Genomic DNA, 23,447 nt, shown 5'->3' on the forward strand with positions numbered 1-23,447 from the left:
CAGCCAGGGGTCCGTATATTGTGGGATGGTCTTATTGTATAACTTAGTGGTATAACTCTAGGGAAAAATGGAATAGCCAATTAATTCTAATGAAAAATTCCAATGAACACACCTTAGAAAGACAGCAGGCTTCAACACATGCCTATATAGAAGGTAGCTAAAGAGGAGAGGTAGAATAGTGCTTTCCCCTTGATGCAGGTCCGGTTGATAGAGAGTGTGTTTCAAAAGTTATTAAACCATCCAAAACATCAAGGGCTAAAGATGGTTGTATCCATCAGCCAGATATCTGGATGTGTCTTATGGGTCTGGGAACGATCACATAGAGAAAGGATGTTAACTTAACAAATTGTACCCGGGAACTGCTATACATCTTGCGGTATAATAACCAACAAGACATATAATGTCAGAGGGCAAAAAAACCCCTACATATTGTATATAGTTTACCTTAATGTTGGATTTAAAATTATGTGGCTGGTGGTGTCTGGCAAGGTAGAGCAGAGACTGACTGAGTGGCTGAAGCTCTGTATACATCTGTGTCAGGGAGTGATAAGCAATTGCACACACCTGGATAAGGGCTACAGTGCCCTGCAGTGATCTGACCAGGCAGTGCAGGTGTGCCTCGTTTGTGGATGATTATGTTGAATGTTGGGAACAGCATCTCGCTCTGAGGTCATCAGTTGGCATCAGAACGAGTATGAGATTGAGCTGACTATTGAAGGATATAATGGAGCTTGTGTGGAGGAAGTGCCATGGTAACCTAATGGTATAGAACTGTAACATAATCAAATGGCGCTGTGCAATACAATTGCAAGGCGTGACATGCCCTCTGCTGGTGGGAATCCCAGTATTCTGCAGGCCAAACAGCTCCATAATACCCAGTGAAGCAAGAATTACTGCAGACGCGTAGCATCGCTAAATATAGCGGCGCTGCGTGGCATATCACATGCTGTCAGAGGAACCATCAGTTTTTACATCCACAGAGCATGGTCAGTGTCGATAAGATCGAAAAAATGTCCGGAAATTCCCAAAAAGTAAATAAAGCAATGGAGAACTGAGTCTCAAAAGTAAAACAATTAACTAAACATATCAAACAGGACCGAGGCTGATGAGATCCATACTGATGACATGCACAGATAGAGACACTGAAAGAAATGATGGGAGGGAAAAAAATAGGAAAAAGAGAACAATACACATGGAAAAAAAGGGGGCATGTGATGAAACAAACCAGTAAAGTCAAAAGGACAAAAAAGAACTCTAACCAAAAGGGTCCAAGCGGCCAATGTGGCCCATTGGTTGATACAAACTGCCCTATATTTTGGCAGGGTAACTGTGTGCGGAAAAAGAAATTGCTATTGAGTGGTATAGCAACAGCATTTGTCTAAGTAGATGGCAATGGTATTGTGGAACCCGAAGTGTGAGGGAGTGGGGACAAGAAGGAGGAGCAGGCCACCATTCACACACAAACTGTGATCTTGGGACCCCAGAGACGAAACCCTCCAAAAATGGTTTGAAGGAGATCACACCGTTGAGTCCAGGGAAAGATGTAGCATTCAACCTATATATCCACCGTTGTTCCCTCTGTAACAATATTTTGTTCCAGTCGCCTCACCTCGCATTACGGGGTGCACCCTATCTAATATTAGAAATGTAACGCGTGGAGCAATTCCACCGTGGAGGTACAGAACATGGCGTCCTAATGGTAGGTCAGGATTGCATACTGGAGATGTGGCGGTATGCTCTCTGCCAAAATTCGTTCTTGGTTTTGCCTACATAGAAGCATGAACAGTCGCACTGTAGCAGGTATACAACCCTGTGTGTTTTGCAATTTGTGAAGTGCTTCAAAGCAAATTTTACATTATTCGGAAGAATTTTTTTTGGTAGTAACATCCATATACTGGCAGTATCTGCAGCTGCCACATTTAAAAGTACCAAACTTTTTGCAGGATCCTTAGGGCCGCAGTTAAATTCACTGGATACCAGCTTGTTACTTAGGGATTTATCTCTACGGAATGTAAATGATGGACGTGCTGGCACAGATGGCCCCACTAAGGGGTCCAGTGCCAGAACATGCCAGTAGTTTGGCACCATACTTTTAAAACGTTCTTGTTGGTTTGAAAACTGGGTAAAAATTTGTACCTGGTTGTTGTCAGTCTTTTGTTTCCTTGTCCCATACAGTAGTTCCTGTCTGGTTTTAGAATTAGCTTTTTTAAAAGCCTTCTTGAGGCATTTATGGGAATAGCCACGAGCGAGGAGCGAGTCTCCGTTCGTCCGCTTCCCTCTTAAAGCTAACCTTATCGGAGCCGTTGTGTCTGATGCACAAGTATTGACCAAAGGGTATCGATTTGCTGAGGTTCACTGGATGAAAGCTTGTGGCATGGAGAATGCCATTGCCAGCTGTTGGTTTCCTAAAGAGGTTGCTCGAAAGTAGTCCATTTGCATCCTTGTGGATACAAATGTCCAAGAATTCAATCATATTATTGTTGGAAGACATGGTGAAAGTGAGATTAAATGCATTGTTATTAAGGTATGGCACAAAAGTCTGTAACAACCCATCAGGACCATTCCAGACGAGCAAAATGTTGTCAATATATCGGAGCCACAATAACACATGATCCAGAAAGGGACCACAAGCTCAATTATATCTTTCAATAGTCAGCTCAATCTGTAATTGGATACTCGTTCTGATGCCGACTGATGACCTCAGAGTGAGATGCAAACAAGGCACACCTGCACTGCCTGGTCAGATCACTGCAGGGCCACTGTAGCCCTTATCCAGGTGTGTGCAATTGCTTATCACTCCCTGACACAGATATTTACAGAGCTTCAGCCACTCAGTCAGTCTCTGCTCTACCTTGTCAGACACCACCAGCCGCATAATTTTGACTCCAACTTTAAGATCAACTTAAACAATATGTAGGACTTTTTTTTTTGCCCTCTGACCTTATATGTCTTGTCGGTTATTATAATGCAAGATGTATAGCAGTCCTGGGTACAATTTATTAAGTTAACATCCTTTCCCTATGTGATTTTTTTTTCCAGATCCATAAGGCACATCCAGATATCTGGCTGATAAATACAACCATCTTTAGCCCTTGATGTTTTGGATGGTTTAGAAACTTTTGATACACACTCCTCTATCAGCCGGACCTTCTATCCACGGCTCACCTCTTCTTCCTGACTGTCCACGGCTCACCTCTTCCCTCCTGTACATGGCTCACCTCTTCTTCCCTCCTGTCCACGGCTCACCTCTTCTTCCCTCCTGTCCATGGCTCACCTCTTCTTCCCTCCTGTCCACGGCTCACCTCTTCTTCCCTCCTGTTCACGGCTCACCTCTTCTTCCCTCCTATCGATGGCGCACCTCTTCTTCCCTCCTATCCACGGCTCACCTCTTCTTCTCTCCTGTTCACGGCTCACCTCTTCTTCCCTCCTGTCCATGGCTCAACTCTTCTTCCCTCCTGTCCACGTCTCACCTCTTCTTCCCTCCTGTCCACGTCTCACCTCTTCTTCCCTCCTATCCACGGCTCACCTCTTCTTCTCTCCTGTTCACGGCTCACCTCTTCTTCCCTCCTGTCCATGGCTCAACTCTTCTTCCCTCCTGTCCACGTCTCACCTCTTCTTCCCTCCTGTCCACGTCTCACCTCTTCTTCCCTCCTGTCCACGTCTCACCTCTTCTTCCCTCCTGTCCACGGCTCACCTCTTCTTCCCTCCTGTCCACGGCTCACCTCTTCTTCCCTCCTGTCCACGGCTCACCTCTTCTTCCCTCCTGTCCGCGGCTCACCTCTTCTTCCCTCCTGTTCTCGGCTCACTTCTTCTTCCCTCCTGTCCGCGGCTCACCTCTTCTTCCCTCCTGTCCGCGGCTCACCTCTTCTTCCCTCCTGTCCGCGGCTCACCTCTTCTTCCCTCCTGTCCATGGCTCACCTCTTCTTTCCCCTGTCCATGGCTCACCTCTTCTTTCCCCTGTCCCTCCTCAATTCTGCACCCCTGTCCATATGTCATCTTCGCACCCCCCACAACTCACCTTTCTACCCCCTGTCAACAACTCAACTCTGCAGCCCCCACATCTACAGCTTACACTCCCAGTCCACAACTACAGCTTGTCTCTACCCCCCTTCCACATTTCACTACTGCACCCCCATCTACAGATTACCCCAATTCACAGCTTTCATCTCTTCAGCTCTTCAACTTTCATCTCCTCACCCCCTGTCACCTTCAAACAACCTGCCAACCCCCCCCTTACCAGCTCTTGCCACTGTACCACCTGCCCCCCCTCCCCACTACTCAGCACTTTGCACAAACTGTCCCCCTTTCCAGCTCTAACAACTTCACCCCCTCTTCACAAATTCACCCCACTGCGGTCCACAGCTGTCGCCTCCCCCTGCAGGTGCCACTCGCCCCACCCCCCCTTCCAACCCTCCCCTCCATAGATTCCAGTGCACTCACCTCCTCTCCAGGCTTTTTTCCACAGTGCAGTTCCGGCCGAACACTTCACTCGGCTCTGAGCTGCAGAAGTCTGACAGGGAGGTAGTGCAGGCTGGGACGGGAGCCGCTGGGCAGGGTGGAACGGGAGCCGCTGGGCAGGGTGGGACGTGAGCCGCTGTGCAGGGTGGGACGTGAGCCGCTGTGCAGGGTGAGACGTGAGCCGCAGGGCAGGACTTGAGCCGCTGGGCGGGACGTGAGCCGCTGGGCAGGGCAGGACGTGAGCTGGGCGGGACGGGAACAACAACTCCCGAAGCTCAGGAAAAGTAAAACAAAATTCAGCGGTCACGGCGTGGGACTCGGGGCACTAACTGACATATAAACATGTCCTCAACTGTCATTTGATCCGAACCACCAGGCGGATGAGGAACAAATCCCCATCTGTATGTTTTCAAAGGATTGGATCAGATGCAGGCGGGTATAAACGGACACATGTCTATTTACATCCACCTCCCCATACAGAACAGTGGGTGGTCTGATCGGTACACCCGTGTGGAAATTCTGCAGACTCTGAAGTAACAGGAGCTCTAGGAACCCTGATTAAAGGGGAATGCTGGGAATGATGATGTAGGTGGGGGCTCTGGTTACCTGGAACCTCCTAATATCAGTTACCCCTTCCCCTGCATCTGCAGTGTTTTCCCCCTTTCACTGTTCTTTCTTAAATCCAAGTCTGCCTTATATCAGAGTCTGCAGAGTCCCCCTTTCAGTGTAAGGGAACTCTGCGAGTTTAGATATAAAGGGGTATCTGTGGAGTCCGATGTAAATGGGAAACTCAGTAAAATATAAAATATAAATATAAATATAAAATATAAATATAATGATAAAATATATACAATTAGAAAAAATTTGCCGTGTGCCACGAAATTCTTTGGATGTGGCTTGAAGAAAAGGTGGCAACCCTACCCAAGATGGCAGGAAGGGGTCTCACTGAAGGACCATAATAAAGGGCTTCGCAACAGGAGAAAAGGACCCCAGGATCAGTAGGAAGGGCCCCAGGACTAGCGGTCAGGGGGGCCCTTCATGGTTTCTTGCACCGGGGCCCGAAGGTTCTATTTACACCTCTGAAAGTAGCCTATGGTCATAGGATTCTAAACTTAACGTTTGCTGCTGCTGCTTGCTCTTCCCCTTGGCTGTAGGATTTCTCCCCTCCATCTGCTGATGCCTGCTTTTCCCCTGTGTTGTGGAAATGTGGGCAGTCTGTGGCCAAAGGTTTTCACTCTGAAACATTGTGTGGCATCTTTTACAGTCAGAGCACTGAAATAGGCCATGAGAAGTGGCAGGTGCTGGTGATATCATTTTTGAATGGGTGAGGCAGAAGACAATTACATTTTTAATCTGTGGTATCCACGTAAGAGGTTTTGTAGTCATTGGTAATTCAAGACTGAAAATTTTTAATAAAAGCAAGCTAGTCCATACTATCAAGGGACAGGGGGATTCATGTCTCTGTAACAAAAAATGAAGGCCCTCTCAGACAGCACACTGGCCAGTAGCTCCAATGCATACTGTACAAGATCTGGCCAGAGGCTGAGCCTGAACACCAAAAAGTCCATGGAGTCCTCATTTCTGAGAGTGTCAGCATCAGCCCAAACCTGTGTAACCAGCATGTATGTGGTTAAGACCCAGCTACAAGCTGGGTGCAGCTAGCAGCTTGGCCTGACCACTGTCATTTTAAAAAACTCTGAAAAGCAGTACTGAGGCAGTTACCACCACTGCTTCTCCTTTCAGAAATCAGAGGATTGGAGACATTGGTCATCAGAGGGGATCCTTTCACCAGCAGGAAATGTGACAAAGAGGTTCTTACACAAAAGTGCCGCTTTTTGGCCTCTGGGATGGTGGCACTAGAATGCCTGTTTTACATACAACCCCTGGCAAAAATTACAGAATCACCAGTCCCTGAGGATGTTCCTTCAGTTGTTTATTGTTGTAGAAAAAAAGCAGATCACAGACATGGCCAAAAACTAAAGGCATTTCAAATGGCAACTTTCTGGCTTTAAGAAACACTAAAAGAAATCAAGAAAAATAATTGTGGTGGCCAGTAACAGATTTATAGAACAAGCACAGGGAATAAATTATGGAACCACTCAATTCTGAGGAAAAAATTATGGAATCACCCTGTAAATTTTCATTACAAACACTAACACGTGCATCAGATTAAATCTGCTTGTTAGTATGTAGGTAAAAAGGAGTGATCACACCTTGGAGAGCTGTTGCAACAAGTGGACTGACATGAAGCATGGCTCCAACACCAGAGATGTCAATTGAAAAAAAGGAGAGGATTATCAAACTCCTTAAAGAGGGTAAATCATCACGCAGTGTTGCACAAGATGTTGGTTGTTCACAGTCGGCTGTGTCTAAAACATGGACCAAATACAAACAACATGGGAAGGTGGTTAAAGGCAAGCATACTGGTAGACCAAGGAAGACATCAAAGCGTCAAGATAGAAAACTTAAGGCAATATGCCTTGAAAACAGAAAATGTCCAACAAAACAAATGAGGAACAAATGGGAGGAAACTGGAGTCAACATCTGTGACCGAACTGTAAGAAACCGCCTAAAGGAAATGGGATTTACATACAGAAAAGCTAAAAGAAAGCCATCTCTAACACCTAAACACAAAAAAACAAGGTTACAATGGGCTAAGGAAAGGCAATCGTGGACTGTGGATGATTGATTTCTGTCTTGACGCTTTGATGTCTTCCTTGGTCTACCAGTATGCTTGCCTTTAACCACCTTCCCATGTTGTTTGTATTTGGTCCATGTTATAGACACAGCCGACTTTGAACAACCAACATCTTGTGCAACACTGCGTGATGATTTATCCTCTTTAAGGAGTTTGATAATCCTCTCCTTTTTTTCAATTGACATCTCTGGTGTTGGTGCCATGCTTCATGTCAGTCCACTTGTTGCAACAGCTCTCCAAGGTGTGATCACTCCTTTTTACCTACATACTAACAAGCAGATTTAATCTGATGCAGGTGTTAGTGTTTGTAATGAAAATTTACAGGGTGATTCCATAATTTTTTCCTCAAAATTGAGTGATTCCATAATTTATTCACTGTGCTTTGTTCTATAAATCTAACTGTTACTGGCCACCACAATTATTTTTCTTGATTTCTTTTAGTGTTTCTTAAAGCCAGAAAGTTGCCATTTGAAATGCCTTTCGTTTTTGGCCATGTCTGTGATCTGTTTTTTTTCTACAACCATAAACAACTGAAGGAACATCCTCAGGGACTGGTGATTCCATAATTTTTGCCAGGGTTTGTATATACCATGGATCAAATAGGGAGGTCATCCAATATTGGTCTCTGTCTTTGATGACCCAAAATGGCTCAAATGTCTTGACATTTGAGCATAAATGATCCCATTTGCCACAAATTGCCTGCAGCAGTAGACCTTAAGTCCTTGGTTTTGCTGAGGACAACACTGTCCTTAATAATCTCACTCTCTCATACAATACCTTGGGATTGGGAGGTTTTAAAACCTCTCCCTTAAAGCCTGCCTCACTTCCTCCTCCTTGATGCCACCAGCACTCCTAACCCTCCGTCCTTTATTCCTCCTCTGCCTTCTGCTGCCTTTGCCTCCTAGGGATGGAGGCAGTAGGCAACAGTTCCTGCTGTTCCTGAGACAGCAGCAAGTTGTGCTCTCTATATGTCTCCTGCTATGCCTCCAGTGCCTGGTCTATCAGGCTAGCGTTTGTGTGCTTCAGGAGGGGCACAAGAGTCATTTGATCACTAATTTACACTCTATCATGGCTCACCATTTTGGTTGCTTAATAGTGCCAAAATGCAGCACACATACTGAATGATAGTTATTGACACTGAAAGTAACCCAAGCTCCTCAGATTTGGTTCTCATACCATAATTACCCAGGTACTTTATGATGGCACTCTGCTTCTGGTGCACCCTCTACAGCATGGCCATTGCTGAGTTCCATTTGTGGGGGTGTCCCAGATAAGGCGGTTGGCAGGCAGCTGATGTTGGTGCTACTTTTCTACCAGGTCAGCCATGTCTAGGTATGACAGCCTAAAGTGGCCATAAACCATTCTGGCCTGACGAACGACCTCGGAAAGAAGCCAGTATATTTTATGTTGAATCTGTTTTATTAAGTTTGAAACAAAATTTAACAACACAAAATTAAAACATTGGAGAATCATCCCGACTCCAACAGATTTACAAGTCTATAGTGATATCACAACAACAATAGAACAAGTATTGCATAAGTAGAAATAAAATCTAGGTATTTAGGCATGGTAAAATGAGCATACTGACTGTATTAATTAACCCCCGTAGTCCACCAATAACAGTTATAGAAAACCAAGCTCAACATACATGGCATGAAAATATGGTGGTGCTACCATGAAGAGGACCACGACCTTATGTACATATAATTGTGTAAAAGCCAGGAAGATAAGGGGGAGGGGGGGTAGTAGCTAATTATACACGAGAGGGCCCAGGGGAAGTATCATTAACTGTATCTTCTACAAAATCATCAAAATTGGAGGAGCACCGGAAGTGCAATCATACAGTCCACATAATGGTGTGGGATTCATTCTTCTCAGCATCCCATGCGACCATACGTTCTAGGTGTTCAGTCTTGTCCATTTCACAAGTCCAATCAGCTAGAGAAGGGAAGCCAGTATATTTTATGATGATCTATTGCACCACCAGACTGGGGATCTGTGCCAGGCAAGGTACGTGTCTTGAATAGATGGGAGCACCACACCAGCTTGTATAGTCGTTTAAAAAAAATATATATATATATTTTTTTTTGCAACAGCCAATGTGTTTCGGGGGATCAGCACTCCCCTTTATCAGGGCTAAAAACTAGATAATTGAGATAAATTGGATATCTTTTAACATGTTTTAGGAAATGTTTGTATTTTTTCTATTGTCTAGTATTTAGCACTGATAAAAGGGGGGGGGGGGTACCAAGCCCCCAAAACACGTTTGCTGTTGCAAAATAAACATTTTTGAAAGGACTATAAAAGCTGGTGTGGCACTACAATCTTTTCAGCAACTTCCTCTGGGGGTCCACAGTTGCTGGTAAGCAGCCTCTAGGACCGCAATCCACCCATTGCATTATAATGCATCACCATAAGGTTCAGCAGTCCTACATCACAAAGAATGCAAGGTACATGTGTCCTTTTTTTAAAAAAAAAATCCTAAAGTGAAGGGTGGGCAGCAGATTAGTGTGATTGTTACACACAACCTTGCCTGGCTGAAGATGGCATGGGACCAGATACCTGTCAGCCCTGCCCTGGAGAGCTGCCAACAGCTCTGACCCAAGCCCCAACTGGTTTGCAAACCAGAGCAGGAACTGCAACTCAAAGGATCCCCCCTACATGCAAGGACAGGATCTGCCAAAACATCCAGCAATGTATATACAGAGACGGACAGAGAACGTAAAACCTCCAATAGGAAGTTGCAGCCTTGGATAGGTGATGGATGGTCCAACTTAAGAACTCCACTGATGGTTATATAATTGAGAACAAACCTAGAGCCCAACATCTTGGTGGTGTAGCCTGTATATCATGCCATGTTGGGTGGTGAAAAATATTGTAGCCTTTACTTTTACTGTTTCTGTTTATGCGAAGATTACTCTATCTTCTCTCCCTGGGACGCCATAGTGTTTACGCAACACTGGACCTGCATTTTACAAGACATTCATAAAATACAGGCTGTGGTGTGAAAACTGTGGTGTCCTAAAGAGTGTTCCCTTCATAACGCTGCAGAGTATACCCTGTAATTGGAGGTGAGCCAGGTCACATGGCCTTGAGAGGTCATGAGAACAAGCTTTCCTCTTCCCAGCACTTTTGTGTTATATTACAATTCATAGAAATAAATAGGACTTGCTTTGAAGTTCTGAAGCAAATGAAGCACTAACTACATTTGTAAAGCACAGTATTTTGGCTTTTAAATGTGCTATTTTTTTTAAGCTGTGATATGACTTACAGTAAGGCTATATGAATGATTACTGATTGCTAAATATATATTGCAATTTAAAAGATCTTTTCTCAAAAATCATGAACATTTATTTCTGTTTTTATGAGTCAAGATTTCAAAGACTCCACCAGATAACATGGCTCCTGCTTTCCATAGTATCTATCCAATTCTGAAAAAACACTTCCTTCTGTTTTGCTTTATAAAAAGTCTAAAGCAATATGCTGCTGGGTATTTCCTTTGGGCTGTGCGATCACTGACTCGGTGCTGTAAACATCACATTTCCTGTCGTTTTGTTATTATCATTGACTATTTTCAGCTGCAAAGTAAGAATGATTTTACCAAAAGCTATCAGTCGCCTTCTTACCAATACTATGTAGACTTATTTAGAAACCCAGCTTATGAGTTCTGAGTTGTTGCCACCATGCCAATGTATTTCTCTATTGCCTGTTATCTTCAGGTAAATTACTAGGGGTTAATATGACTAATGGAGAAGAAGAAGAGAGACCAGTAATGGAGGAAACGTTTGAATCTGGCTGGTCGGATGAAGATCAAGATGATGCAGAAGAAATGCTCTTCTATGCTTCTATGGAACAGTTGGGAGCTGCTCGAATATTCCAAGAGTAAGACTCCTGAATCTATTCTACATTTATATCTGATAATTAATTTTATCACTGTAGGTTGCAGATGGTAAAAACTTATCCTTAAAATACAAGTCTTTTCTTTCTTTCTTTCTGCTCTTTCTTTTAGCTCTTTCTTTCTTTTCGCTTTCTTTCTTACTGCTCTTTCTTTTCGCTCTATTTCTTTTTGCTCTTTCTTTTTGCTTTCTGTCTTTCTTTTTTTTTTTTCCTTCTCTCTCTTAGGCAGCCTGCAGGTCAGAACAGTGACTCATCCCTAACTGGGATCCCTGAAAGGGAGCAACTGCTGTTCTGCTCTCTTTAGCAGTCCCCATGCTCTGATTATTCTTTGTCATGTATTAAACGTTCATGTGTGCCTCCAGCCATCTAAAGTGCTCATCGTTCTCTAAAAAATTTTCAGCTTTGTGAGAAAACTCTGTACATGAGCACAGGCTGATTCTTTTTTTAAATGTTATTGTATATAAAAAGGATGTCACCATGCATGTGATTTACCCGTTTGCAGCTCCAGGTTCCAATCTCACAGCTATTGATTTATGACAAGTAGATGATGATCAGTGATCAGGCAGATATCTCTGCTTTTGTCATCGGCTACTGTCCGCTTTGGGTTTGTGTTGGTGGATCTTCAGGTCTCTGCATATTGTACATGTACTTGCATACGTATGATATCATTATAATAGAATAGTATGCCAGTTGTTGCCATACCATGGTCTGTGAGCATGAAAGTACATACCAGGAGGAGTGTCTGCATTATCTTAAAAGCAGAGAGAGGCCAGAGATCTAAATTTTTCTTCAGAAATTAGCTGGAACCCATCGATCAACACTTCAACAGTGTTACATATCAAGTATTAAGAGAGAGCAATAGATATCTAGATAGCATGTGTATGTATGTGTGTGTGTGTGTGTGTGTGTGTGTGTGTATGTGTGTGTATATATATATCTCTCTCTCTCTCTATATCTATATCTATATATATATATATATATATATATATATATATATATATATATATATATATATATATATATATATATATATATATATATATATATATATATATATATATATATAGATATATCTATATATAGATATATATATAGATATAGATATATCTATATATATATAGATAGATATATATATATATTTATTCTACATATATCTATAGATAGATCTATCTCATACAGGATCTCACAAAAGTAAGTACAGCCTTCACACCGCCCACCCCTTTAACCTCTGCACAATGCTGGCAGCACTCATACATCTATTTCCCAAAGACAATTTCTGGATATGACGCTGAGCACATGCACTCAACTTCTTTGGTTGACCATGGCGAGGCCTGTTCTGAGTGGAACCTGTCCTGTTTAAACCACTGCATGGTCTTGGCCACTGTGCTGCAGGTCAGTTTCAGGATCTGTAGAGCAACAATTTATTTTTTCAGATCCTCAGAGTTCTTTGCCATGAGGTGCCATGTTGAACTACCAGTATGGGAGAGTGAGAACGATAACACCAAATTTAACATAAATGCTTCCCATTTGCACCTGAGCCCTTGTAACACTAACGAGTCACATGACATCGGGGAGGGAAAATGGCTAATTGGGCCCAGTTTGGACATTTTCACTTAGGGGTGTACTCACTTTTGTTGCCAGCGGTTTAGACATTAATGGCTGTGTGTTGAGTTATTTTGAGGGGACAGCAAATGTACACTGTTACACAAGCTGTACACTCACTACTGTAACAAAGTGTAATTTCTTCAGCGTTGTCACATGAAAAGATATATTAAAATAATATTTTCAAAAGTGTGAGGGGTGTACTCACTTTTGTTAGATACTGTGTGTGATATATATATATATATATATATATATATATATATATATATATATATATATATATATATATATATATATATATATATATATATATATATATATATATATATAATATATATATGTGTGTGTATATATATATTTTATACTTTGCTATAATACATACAGCTTTATCGAGAACAGGAGTTGGGTATGTAACTGCCTCTGTATGTGCCAAGTTTTTTTTGGCTTCATCAACTCTGCTTTCCTCCTAATTGTCCTTAGGCTGGTAGCACCCATATTATTTCATTTGCACATGATAAACACAGTACCCACCTTTATCTGATAAAACAAAACGTGCTTTTATTCTTCCACAAGACATCGGGAGCTCAGAGAACTGTGGAACCGTTTACGCAAGGAGCGCCCAGAGCTGCTAGCAAACTTTGAGGATTTTCTCTTCCGTGTTTCTACTCATATCCGGGACGTGCATCATGAAAAAGAGACTTTGGAACAAGCTTTAAAAAGGTGAGTTAGTTCTGAACTGAACTGTCTACTTAATTTGTGCATTATATAAAAATCAAGACCAAAACTCCCAGGTCTTGTTTAATAGATCTTACTATGAATATTATGTTTATAAATGTGAATTGGTCCTATAATATTTTTTTTTTCGGGGCTAATGAGATCTGGGGGATCAGATTTTGATTAGTTTAGAAACAGATTTAAAGCCAGTAAATTTAAATTTATTGTATTATGCTCAATATTAGAGATGTTTCAGAAGCATAATTGTCAAACACATTCTGAACTGTGAGAAATGTTTTATTGGATTAAATGAATGTAATTTAAAGTGTATCTAAACCCAAAACTAAAAATGTATTATATTAAAGATTACTAGTGCTTTTGTGAGGTGGCTACATTGGTTTTTCTTTTTTTTAATTCTTTTTTTCTTTAAGCTTCTTTTGCTTTAATTTTACCTGGTAATCCTGCAGATAACACTTCCTGTACCTGGATGTCTACGTCACATCCATTTTATCTATGGAGGGGACTATGGTTGCCACTAGGGATGAGCCGAACACCCCCCTGTTCGGTTCGCACCAGAACATGCGAACAGGAAAAAAGTTCGTTCGAACATGCGAACACCGTTAAAGTCTATGGGACACGAACATGAATAATCAAAAGTGCTAATTTTCAAGGCTTATATGCAAGTTATTGTCATAAAAAGTGTTTGGGGACCTGGGTCCTGCCCCAGGGGACATGGATCAATGCAAAAAAAAGTTTTAAAAACGTCCGTTTTTTCAGGAGCAGTGATTTTAATAATGCTTAAAGTCAAACAATAAAAGTGTAATATCCCTTTAAATTTCGTACCTGGGGGGTGTCTATAGGGTGCCTGTAAAGGGGCGCATGTTTCCTGTGTTTAGAACAGTCTGACAGCAAAATGACATTTTGAAGGAAAAAACTCATTTAAAACTACCCGCGGCTATTGCATTGCCGACAATACACATAGAAGTTCATTGATAAAAACGGCATGGGAATTCCCCAAAGGGGAACCCCGAACCAAAATTAAAAAAAAAAAATGACGTGGGGGTCCCCCTAAATTCCATACCAGGCCCTTCAGGTCTGGTATGGATATTAAGGGGAACCCCGGCCAAAATTTAAAAAAAAAAATGACGTGGGGTTCCCCCTAAATTCCATACCAGACCCTTCAGGTCTGGTATGGATTTTAAGGGGAACCCCGCGCCAAAAAAAAAAAAAAAAACGGCGTGGGGTCCCCCCAAAAATCCATACCAGACCCTTATCCGAGCACGCAACCTGGCAGGCCGCAGGAAAAGAGGGGGGGACAAGATTGCGGCCCCCCCTCCCTCCTGAACCGTACCAGGCCACATGCCCTCAACATTGGGAGGGTGCTTTGGGGTAGCCCCCCAAAACACCTTGTCCCCATGTTGATGAGGACAAGGGCCTCATCCCCACAACCCTGGCCGGTGGTTGTGGGGGTCTGCGGGCGGGGGGCTTATCGGAATCTGGAAGCCCCCTTTAACAAGGTGACCCCCAGATCCCGGCCCCCCCCCTGTGTGAAATGGTAAGGGGGTACATAAGTACCCCTACCATTTCACGAAAAAAGTGTCAAAAATGTTAAAAATGACAAGAGACAGTTTTTGACAATTCCTTTATTTAAATGCTTCTTCTTTCTTCCTTCATCTTCTGGTTCTTCTGGCTCTTCTGGTTCTTCTGGTTCTTCCTCCGGCGTTCTCGTCCAGCATCTCCTCCGCGGCGTCTTCTGTCTTCTTCTCCTCGGGCCGCTCCGCACCCATGGCATGGGGGGGAGGCTCCCGCTCTTCTCTTCTTCTTCTTTTCTTCTTTTCTTCTCTTCTTCTCTTCTTCTTCATTTTCTTCTCCGGGCCGCTCCGCAATCCATGCTGGCATGGAGGGAGGCTCCCGCTGTGTGACGGCGCTCCTCGTCTGACAGTTCTTAAATAACGGGGGGGGCGGGGCCACCCGGTGACCCCGCCCCCCTCTGACGCACGGTGACTTGACGGGACTTCCCTGTGACGTCACGGGGAATGCCACAGGGAAGTCCCGTCAAGTCACCGTGCGTCAGAGGGGGGCGGGGTCACCGGGTGGCCCCGCCCCCCCGTTATTTAAGAACTGTCAGACGAGGAGCGCCGTCACACAGCGGGAGCCTCCCTCCATGCCAGCATGGATTGCGGAGCGGCCCGGAGAAGAAAATGAAGAAGAAGAGAAGAAGAGAAGAAAAGAAGAAAAGAAGAAGAGAAGAAGAGAAGAGCGGGAGCCTCCCCCCCATGCCATGGGTGCGGAGCGGCCCGAGGAGAAGAAGACAGAAGACGCCGCGGAGGAGATGCTGGACGAGAACGCCGGAGGAAGAACCAGAAGAACCAGAAGAGCCAGAAGAACCAGAAGATGAAGGAAGATAGAAGAAAGAAGAAGCATTTAAATAAAGGAATTGTCAAAAACTGTCTCTTGTCATTTTTAACATTTTTGACACTTTTTTCGTGAAATGGTAGGGGTACTTATGTACCCCCTTACCATTTCACACAGGGGGGGGGCCGGGATCTGGGGGTCACCTTGTTAAAGGGGGCTTCCAGATTCCGATAAGCCCCCCGCCCGCAGACCCCCACAACCACCGGCCAGGGTTGTGGGGATGAGGCCCTTGTCCTCATCAACATGGGGACAAGGTGTTTTGGGGGGCTACCCCAAAGCACCCTCCCAATGTTGAGGGCATGTGGCCTGGTACGGTTCAGGAGGGAGGGGGGGCCGCACTCTTGTCCCCCCCTCTTTTCCTGCGGCCTGCCAGGTTGCGTGCTCGGATAAGGGTCTGGTATGGATTTTTGGGGGGACCCCACGCCGTTTTTTTTTTTTTTTTTTTGGCGCGGGGTTCCCCTTAAAATCCATACCAGACCTGAAGGGTCTGGTATGGAATTTAGGGGGAACCCCACGTCATTTTTTTTTTTAAATTTTGGCCGGGGTTCCCCTTAATATCCATACCAGACCTGAAGGGCCTGGTATGGAATTTAGGGGGACCCCCACGTCATTTTTTTTTTTTTAATTTTGGTTCGGGGTTCCCCTTTGGGGAATTCCCATGCCGTTTTTATCAATGAACTTCTATGTGTATTGTCGGCAATGCAATAGCCGCGGGTAGTTTTAAATGAGTTTTTTCCTTCAAAATGTCATTTTGCTGTCAGACTGTTCTAAACACGGGAAACATGCGCCCCTTTACAGGCACACTATAGACACCCCCCAGGTACGAAATTTAAAGGGATATTACACTTTTATTGATTGACTTTAAGTATTATTAAAATCACTGCTCCTGAAAAAACGGCCGTTTTTAAAACTTTTTTTTGCATTGATCCATGTCCCCTGGGGCAGGACCCAGGTCCCCAAACACTTTTTATGACAATAACTTGCATATTAGCCTTTAAAATTAGCACTTTTGATTTCTCCCATAGACTTTTAAAGGGTGTTCCGCGGCATTCGAATTTGCCGCGAACACCCCAAATTGTTCGCTGTTCGGTGAACTTGCGAACAGCCAATGTTCGAGTCGAACATGAGTTCGACTCGAACTCGAAGCTCATCCCTAGTTGCCACCTAAACTGCTCTACTGTTATGTACTACAAAAATGTCCATATCTCTTCATCTTCCTTACATGGAGGGCAGGTCAATTGGTAGTTTCCAGAAGATGGCTAATAAGGTAGATAGTGTAGCGCTACCCTCGTGAGGGCAGCTGATCTGTACCCCACTGGTTCCCCCAATTCTGCAAGTCCTCTGAAACCCTGGGTTCAGCCATTTTTTTAAATCAACTATCACCAAAATAATGAACTTGCACAATGTCAGTGAAACGGTTTAGATTTGTTTTACTGAGGAAAAAGTGGCACATAGAAAGATATAACATAAGATTGTACGTCATAAAGGCAATTTGTTTGAAATAATAAATCACTAGTATGCTATGTGATTGTATAATCTAAAGACCTCTACTTGGTAACACAAATGAAATGCAAAGAAACACAGTACATATGCAATCCCTTTAAATCCTTGAAGCCTATGTGAACAGGCAGCAGAGAAGCAGTGGACTGACACTTAACAGGACTATGTCAAACCACTCCCCTCTATCTCCTAAGCCCACAGGCATTTAACATCTACCAACAAACATTGCGCAAATTCCGTTGTATTTAGAATGACAGGCTCCTTTAAACAAAACTCCGGAGAAATGTGAGCAGGCCCCTTGTGCTAGATAATATTAGTTTCTTAGTAAGGTGAGGAAAGAACAAAAAGGGCTTAATGATCACTTCGTGGAATCCGGCAAATTCTTCAGCTAGCACTCAAGTATGACTAAGGAAATTTTTCCTTGGATGGTGGAACAGAGCAAATTTAGCTGTTGTGTAATCAACCCCTTGTAATTGCAAACTTACCCTGTTTAACCTACAAGAACCTGGTCACCATATATATAGCTTCATTAATATTGTATCCAATAGGGTCACAGAGGACAGGAATGTGAGCGAAGCACAGTTGTCTGTATATAGTGTCTGTGGGTAATAAAGAATGTGCTTCCTGTAAGACTACAAGTGTCAGAAATGCAGGCAAAGACAATGATGTCTATATGCAGTGTTTATGGGTTCAAATGGGCAGGTGCCTCCTCACCGATCACCAAAGAAATTGCTGGCAATGATGCAGATGATGAGGATGTTTTCAGGCTCTCTCTCTGAGGCCTAGCTCAAGGAATGGCATCTGATCCCCTGATCACACCACGGCCTACACAGATCTGAAGTGCAGGTAATGCTGAAGAATCTGGATCAACCTCCAGACCGCTGCAGCTCAGAAGCAATGCTGTCCACAGATGTCCCTCTGGATGCAGCTGTATGGCTGGCACACATTGGCACAGAACTCCTGCTGGCAGATCCAGGCTGACGTCTTGAGAGCGATCTAGGCCTAAGCCAGCCTTTTTATAACCTCTCCCAGCAGTCTGTTCTTTCCTCCTCAGCAATCTGGTGTTTGTAGTTTAGGCCAGTCCTGCTGGAATTAAAACCCCAGCCCTCTGCACTACACATCCCACGATGCTTTGCTCTGCACTAATTTAGTCTGTCAGGAAATGATATATGGAGTCCAAGCCAAGACTAGAGGGAGACCGCTCCACATTAACAGCGCTGCTTAATGTGTCTGAATTGTAGGCACAATAGCCAGCTCCTGGCTACATTCTCCCCCCACTTGAACGCTTTGGTCCCTAAGAGGTGGAGATATTAAACTAGTCAAACATTAATGAATAGAAAGAGGTATTAACAAGTGCAGAATAACATTAACCACAACCTAAACTCAGCAAATATTGACACACATCTGGATTTTGCTGGAACCATTTATATACACTTTCAGTCAATTTAAAATCCGTTTTCTGACAGGCCAGGGCAATTGCCGTGTCCCACCCATTGGTGTTAGAGGTCAGAACAGAGTCTCCCCCTACCCAACTGACAGTAGGGGGTTGAGGCGGGGAAGCTTGTCCTCGATTAGTAGGAATCGGCTTATCAGAGTTTTCTCCTAAAACATCATAAGACTTTCACACTGGGGAGCTTTGCAGGTGCTACAGCGCTAAAAATAGAGCCTGCAAAGTGCCCTGAAAGAGCCTCTGTTGTCTCTCCAATGTGAGAGCCCTGAGGGCTTTCACACTGAAGCGGTGCGCTGGCTGGGCGATTAAAAAAAAGTCCTGCTAGCATCATTTTACCACCGACGCACCCACTGCCCCAGTGTAAAAGGGGCCTTAGTGAGTCTCTTTGGAGCATGTATACTTCGCCTCAGCCGAATGGGGGAATGTTCTATAGGTGTTGGGATAGAATTTCCTGCTGGGCTCCTGGCTCGGGCGTGGCTGCGTGATTCCAGAGGAAAATCCGTAACTGCAAATTCAGGGCCAGGTTGTGGAAGAGGTAGATAAATCTCAGTGACCTCAGGGATAGGTATGTGACATTCCCTACTTTCAGTCTATGAAGGGCAATTTGACTCCTTTCAACCTTGATCCGGTCAATTTCCCAAAATGGTGGTAAGATCTCAACCTTCAGACTAGGTAAACTTCTTTTATTGCTCCAGTCCGCTCTCTTCCTCTAGACACATCACTGGGCCTTGCATCTGTTTCTGTAGGCCACAGCCAGTAAGGCACTGTTTCTTCATGCTCACCATCTTCCTCTTCCTATTGTGTTAGAGTGGGAGCAGGAGTGTGAACGGGTCCTGGATGGGGTTGATTTTGGAGGAGGCGAAGGGGGCACTTGAGGCACCCTGACAGCATCAGATAATGGAAGCACGTGATATTGATGCCACATCTTCAAGGGTACTTGTGTTCCCTCAGATCTGATTTGATAGACCGGCAACCCAGGAAGCTGTTTACAAATGGCGTAAGGTTGTGATCGCCAATGGTCAGCCAGCTTATGCTTTCCTGGTACCCCCAAGTTTTTTTTCAGCACACAATCTCCAGGCTGTAAATCCTGCACTCTCGCTTTTAAATCAAAATTCTTTTTCTACCTTAGTTCTCTGGCCGAGGCATGTTCCATGGCTTTCTCTTATGCTTGCTGCATTTTCTTGTAGCCTTTCGACATAACCCCTATGAAAGGTCAAGGAAGTGTTGTCAACAGAGGTTTTGACGGCTATATCAATAGGAAGGCAAGCTTCTCTTCTGAACATGAGTCGGTAGGGGGAATAGCCAGTGGCTTAACTTACAGTGCTATTATAACCATGGACCACAGCTGCATTGTGATTTCCCCAATGCTGTTTCTTCTCGGTGGCCAGGGTCCCCAGCATATTCAACAAAGTTCTATTAAATCTCTCGGGGGGAGGATCTCCTTGCGGGTGATAGGGTGTGGTCTGAGACTTCTTTTATACCTAACAAGGTACACAGCCGATTGACTAACCTGCTCTCAAAGTCTCAGCCTTGGTCAGAGTGGATTCGAACAGGCAGTCCATAATGCACGAAAAACTTCTCAACGAGAACTTTGGCCACTGTGGTCACCTGCTGATCTTTAGTGGGATAGGCCTGTGTATAACGGGTGAAATGGTCGGTCACCACCAGGACATTACATCTTCCACCTGTTTCAGGCACAGGAAGTCAATGCAAACCGACTCCAGAAGCTCTTGGCTCTGCAAGTGTCCCATGGGAGCAGCCCGAACTGGTAAGGTCTTGCGCCGGATGCATGCTAATCGGGAGTGATAATAACTCTTTACCTCTCCTCTCGTGTTGGCCCGTGAATCTTATCTCTGACTAAATGAAAAGTTCTTTCTGTTCCTAAATATGCATAGTCACCATGCAAAGCTATCAAGATTGTTGCACGGTGTTTCTCAGGAAGGAATAGCTGCCATTTTTCCTCCATATCCTCAGAGGGACCTCACTTTATACAGTACTTCATCACTCAGCTGCAATCTATTGCATTCCGATGTAGAATCTTCGCTCAAGTCACAGAGCTCTTCATTAACAAGTTTGGATCCTTCTTGCTCAGGGCTTGGATAGCCAGATGGCACTGCTGATCCTGATCCTTTCTCAAGTCTCTTTTGAACCACCGAGGAAGGTCCTCACCTCGTACTTGCTTCAGCCCACAATAACATTTGGGTATTCCAGAGCGATGAACTTCTATAGACTCATAAAACACTTCCTTTCAACCGCCAGGCCATGCCTTGACACAAGGCCCGTACACCTTCTGCAGCCAGCTACCTATGTCCTGTCTCATCCAATTTGGCAGAAGTTAGGAGATAGGTCAAAGGATTATTATCCATCTTCACCACAAACGCAGCTCCATACAGGTAATCCTTCAACTTGTCCACCACGGCCCATTTCAGAGCCAGAAACTTCAGTTTGTGAACAGGATAATTTTTCTCTGATGGGGTGAGACTGCAACTCACATAAGCCACTGGTCTGAGACCACTGTCTTGATCTTGATAGAGAATTCCCCCCAGCCCATCTCTACTGGCATCTACATGAAGTTCATAGGGCTTGGTAGGGTCAGCATAGACCAACACCGGAGCTTCAGTGAGACTCTTCTTCAGATGTCAGAACGCCTCTTCACTTTGGAAAGTCCATTGATCTTGCACTGATTCTCCCGTCCTGCAACAACCAGACTTCACCATAGGCTCATCCTCTCCCTCTCCCATGGCCACCCGCAGCAGGTCATTAAGAGGCCGAGCAATCCTGGCAAAGTTTGTCACAAACCTCCGATAGTAAGAGCAGAATTATTATTATTTATTATTTTCCCAGGAAGGATCTCAATTCAGTTACAGTCCTTGGCCTAGGCCATGTTCTGATGGCCTCCAACTTCTTTGGGTCCGTGGCTACTCCTCCAGCAGAGACAACATGATCCAAGTATGTAACAGAAGTTCTATAGAACTGGCACTTCTCCAACGACTGCTTCAACCCCTCTTTATGTAGCCATACAAAGACCTTTTCCAACTGGGCTTCATGCTCTTCTAAAGTCTTCCCGAACACAATGATGTCGTCTAGGTACACAAGTACTTTTATTAGATTCATGTCTCCTACTGTTCTTTCCATCAAACGCTGGAAGGTTGCTGGGGCCCCCGACAATCCTTGAGGCATCTGATTATACTCATAGAATCCCAAGGGGCAAATGAACGCAGTCTTCTTTCTGTCTTCCCAGTGCATGGGGATCTGGTAGTACCCACTCGTCGAGTACACTGAACCATTTAGCTCTGGTAAGACACTGTAGGGCATCTTCAATGCGAGGGATCGTGTACTAATCAGGAACAGTATGTCAATTCAGAGTCCGGTAGTCGATGTGCATGTGCAATGACCCATTCTTCTTTTGCACCACAATAGAGGCGTACGGCTTCTGGACAGTTGAATGACCCTGGACCCCTTCAACTCGGCCAACTGTTCCCGAAGGTCTTCTAGGTTGCTGAGAAGTATTCTCCTGGCTCGCTCTCGAAAGGGTTTGTCTTCCTGCAACTGGATTTTATGCTGAGCACTTTTGGCACATCCCACATCGAAATAATCCTTAGAGAAAATCTTCTCCCACCTAGCCAGCTGCAACTTCATTCTTCGCTGCCATGCCAGAGGTAAAGCTTCAGTACAATGCTGGATTTCCTTCCGCATCTTCTGACCATCTTCTTTCCCAGCAGCCTCCTCAGGAAGCACAGGGGTGGCTGCAATCACTGGTCTCACCAGCATACGTGCCTCTAAGGTAATTGGATTATCTGTGACATTTCAAAGACTGATTGGGACTTTCTTCCCAGTTCAGGACAGATCCTTAGTAGGAACTAACTTGGGGACCATCACAATCCCAGCAGCTTGGGCCTGGTCATCTGTCTTTAACACAATCAAGGGGCCGGGTTGGTCCCATGTCAACTTGACTGTAGCCTCAGGCAAGCAACTTCTCCAGGCTGCAGCACTCTCTCCCTTTTTTCCAGCTTCCACAGACGGCCTACCCCCTCAGCAGGGGCGCTCTGCTCTTTGGCTGCACGTCGTCAGGCCTGAAGCAACTTGGGGTGAATCTTATTTGGAATGGAGCCATCTTCTCCCAGTACAGATGACAACAGCCTCCTCACCAAGTCAGTGTTTATCCTGATCAGTATGGAATTCTGTTCTGCTCTGGGTGGCCTGGGGCACACTACTGCTAGTGTATTGAATGCTTCTTCTTTTCCAGCAGCTACAGGCCCAAACGCTACCTGGATGGGAATATGCCCATCATACGGGCATTTGGCAGTTCTGATTCCCCAGATCTCTAGCTTGCGTAGAGGAATGTGTTTCAGGTACTTGTCATGAAAGCCTCTGTATAGGAGCATGACCTGCACCCCAGTATCCAACATGGCCCTAGTGTAGATACCCTCTACCTGTACAGATACAATTGGAGATGGCTCCACTAACCTTTCTTGTAAACTCTGTTTCAGTAAAGAGTTTCCTGTGATCTTTCTTGTGATCTTTCTTGGTCTTACGCTGAGAAGACTCAACAATGGCCCTGAGTGACGACATTGACCTCCTGTGCCCGTGTCCCAAACCCGGTGATGGGTTACTGGACTGCGAGGGTGACGAAATTGTCAACCCCATGCCTTTCTTCTGGCGTCTCTTCTTAACCTTCCTTCTTTTATCCATCTTGAAGCTCAGTTTCTTCTT

At 44.5% G+C, this 23,447-nt stretch overlaps 2 protein-coding genes across 2 annotated transcripts in view; both read left to right on the plus strand.

Moving 5' to 3' along the window:
* Positions 1-23,447, plus strand: part of RPLP2 (ribosomal protein lateral stalk subunit P2) — a 483,637-nt gene that overhangs the window by 342,929 nt on the left and 117,261 nt on the right. The window lies entirely within an intron of this gene.
* Positions 1-23,447, plus strand: part of CRACR2B (calcium release activated channel regulator 2B) — a 140,236-nt gene that overhangs the window by 82,437 nt on the left and 34,352 nt on the right. Inside the window, exons 4-5 of the mRNA XM_073604824.1 lie at positions 10,876-11,038; positions 13,229-13,375. Coding sequence (XP_073460925.1) covers positions 10,876-11,038; positions 13,229-13,375 — 310 coding nt within the window. The remainder of the gene's footprint in view (positions 1-10,875; positions 11,039-13,228; positions 13,376-23,447) is intronic.

Source organism: Aquarana catesbeiana, linkage group LG11, assembly GCF_042186555.1.
Source record: "Aquarana catesbeiana isolate 2022-GZ linkage group LG11, ASM4218655v1, whole genome shotgun sequence".
NCBI classification, from domain to species: domain Eukaryota; kingdom Metazoa; phylum Chordata; class Amphibia; order Anura; family Ranidae; genus Aquarana; species Aquarana catesbeiana.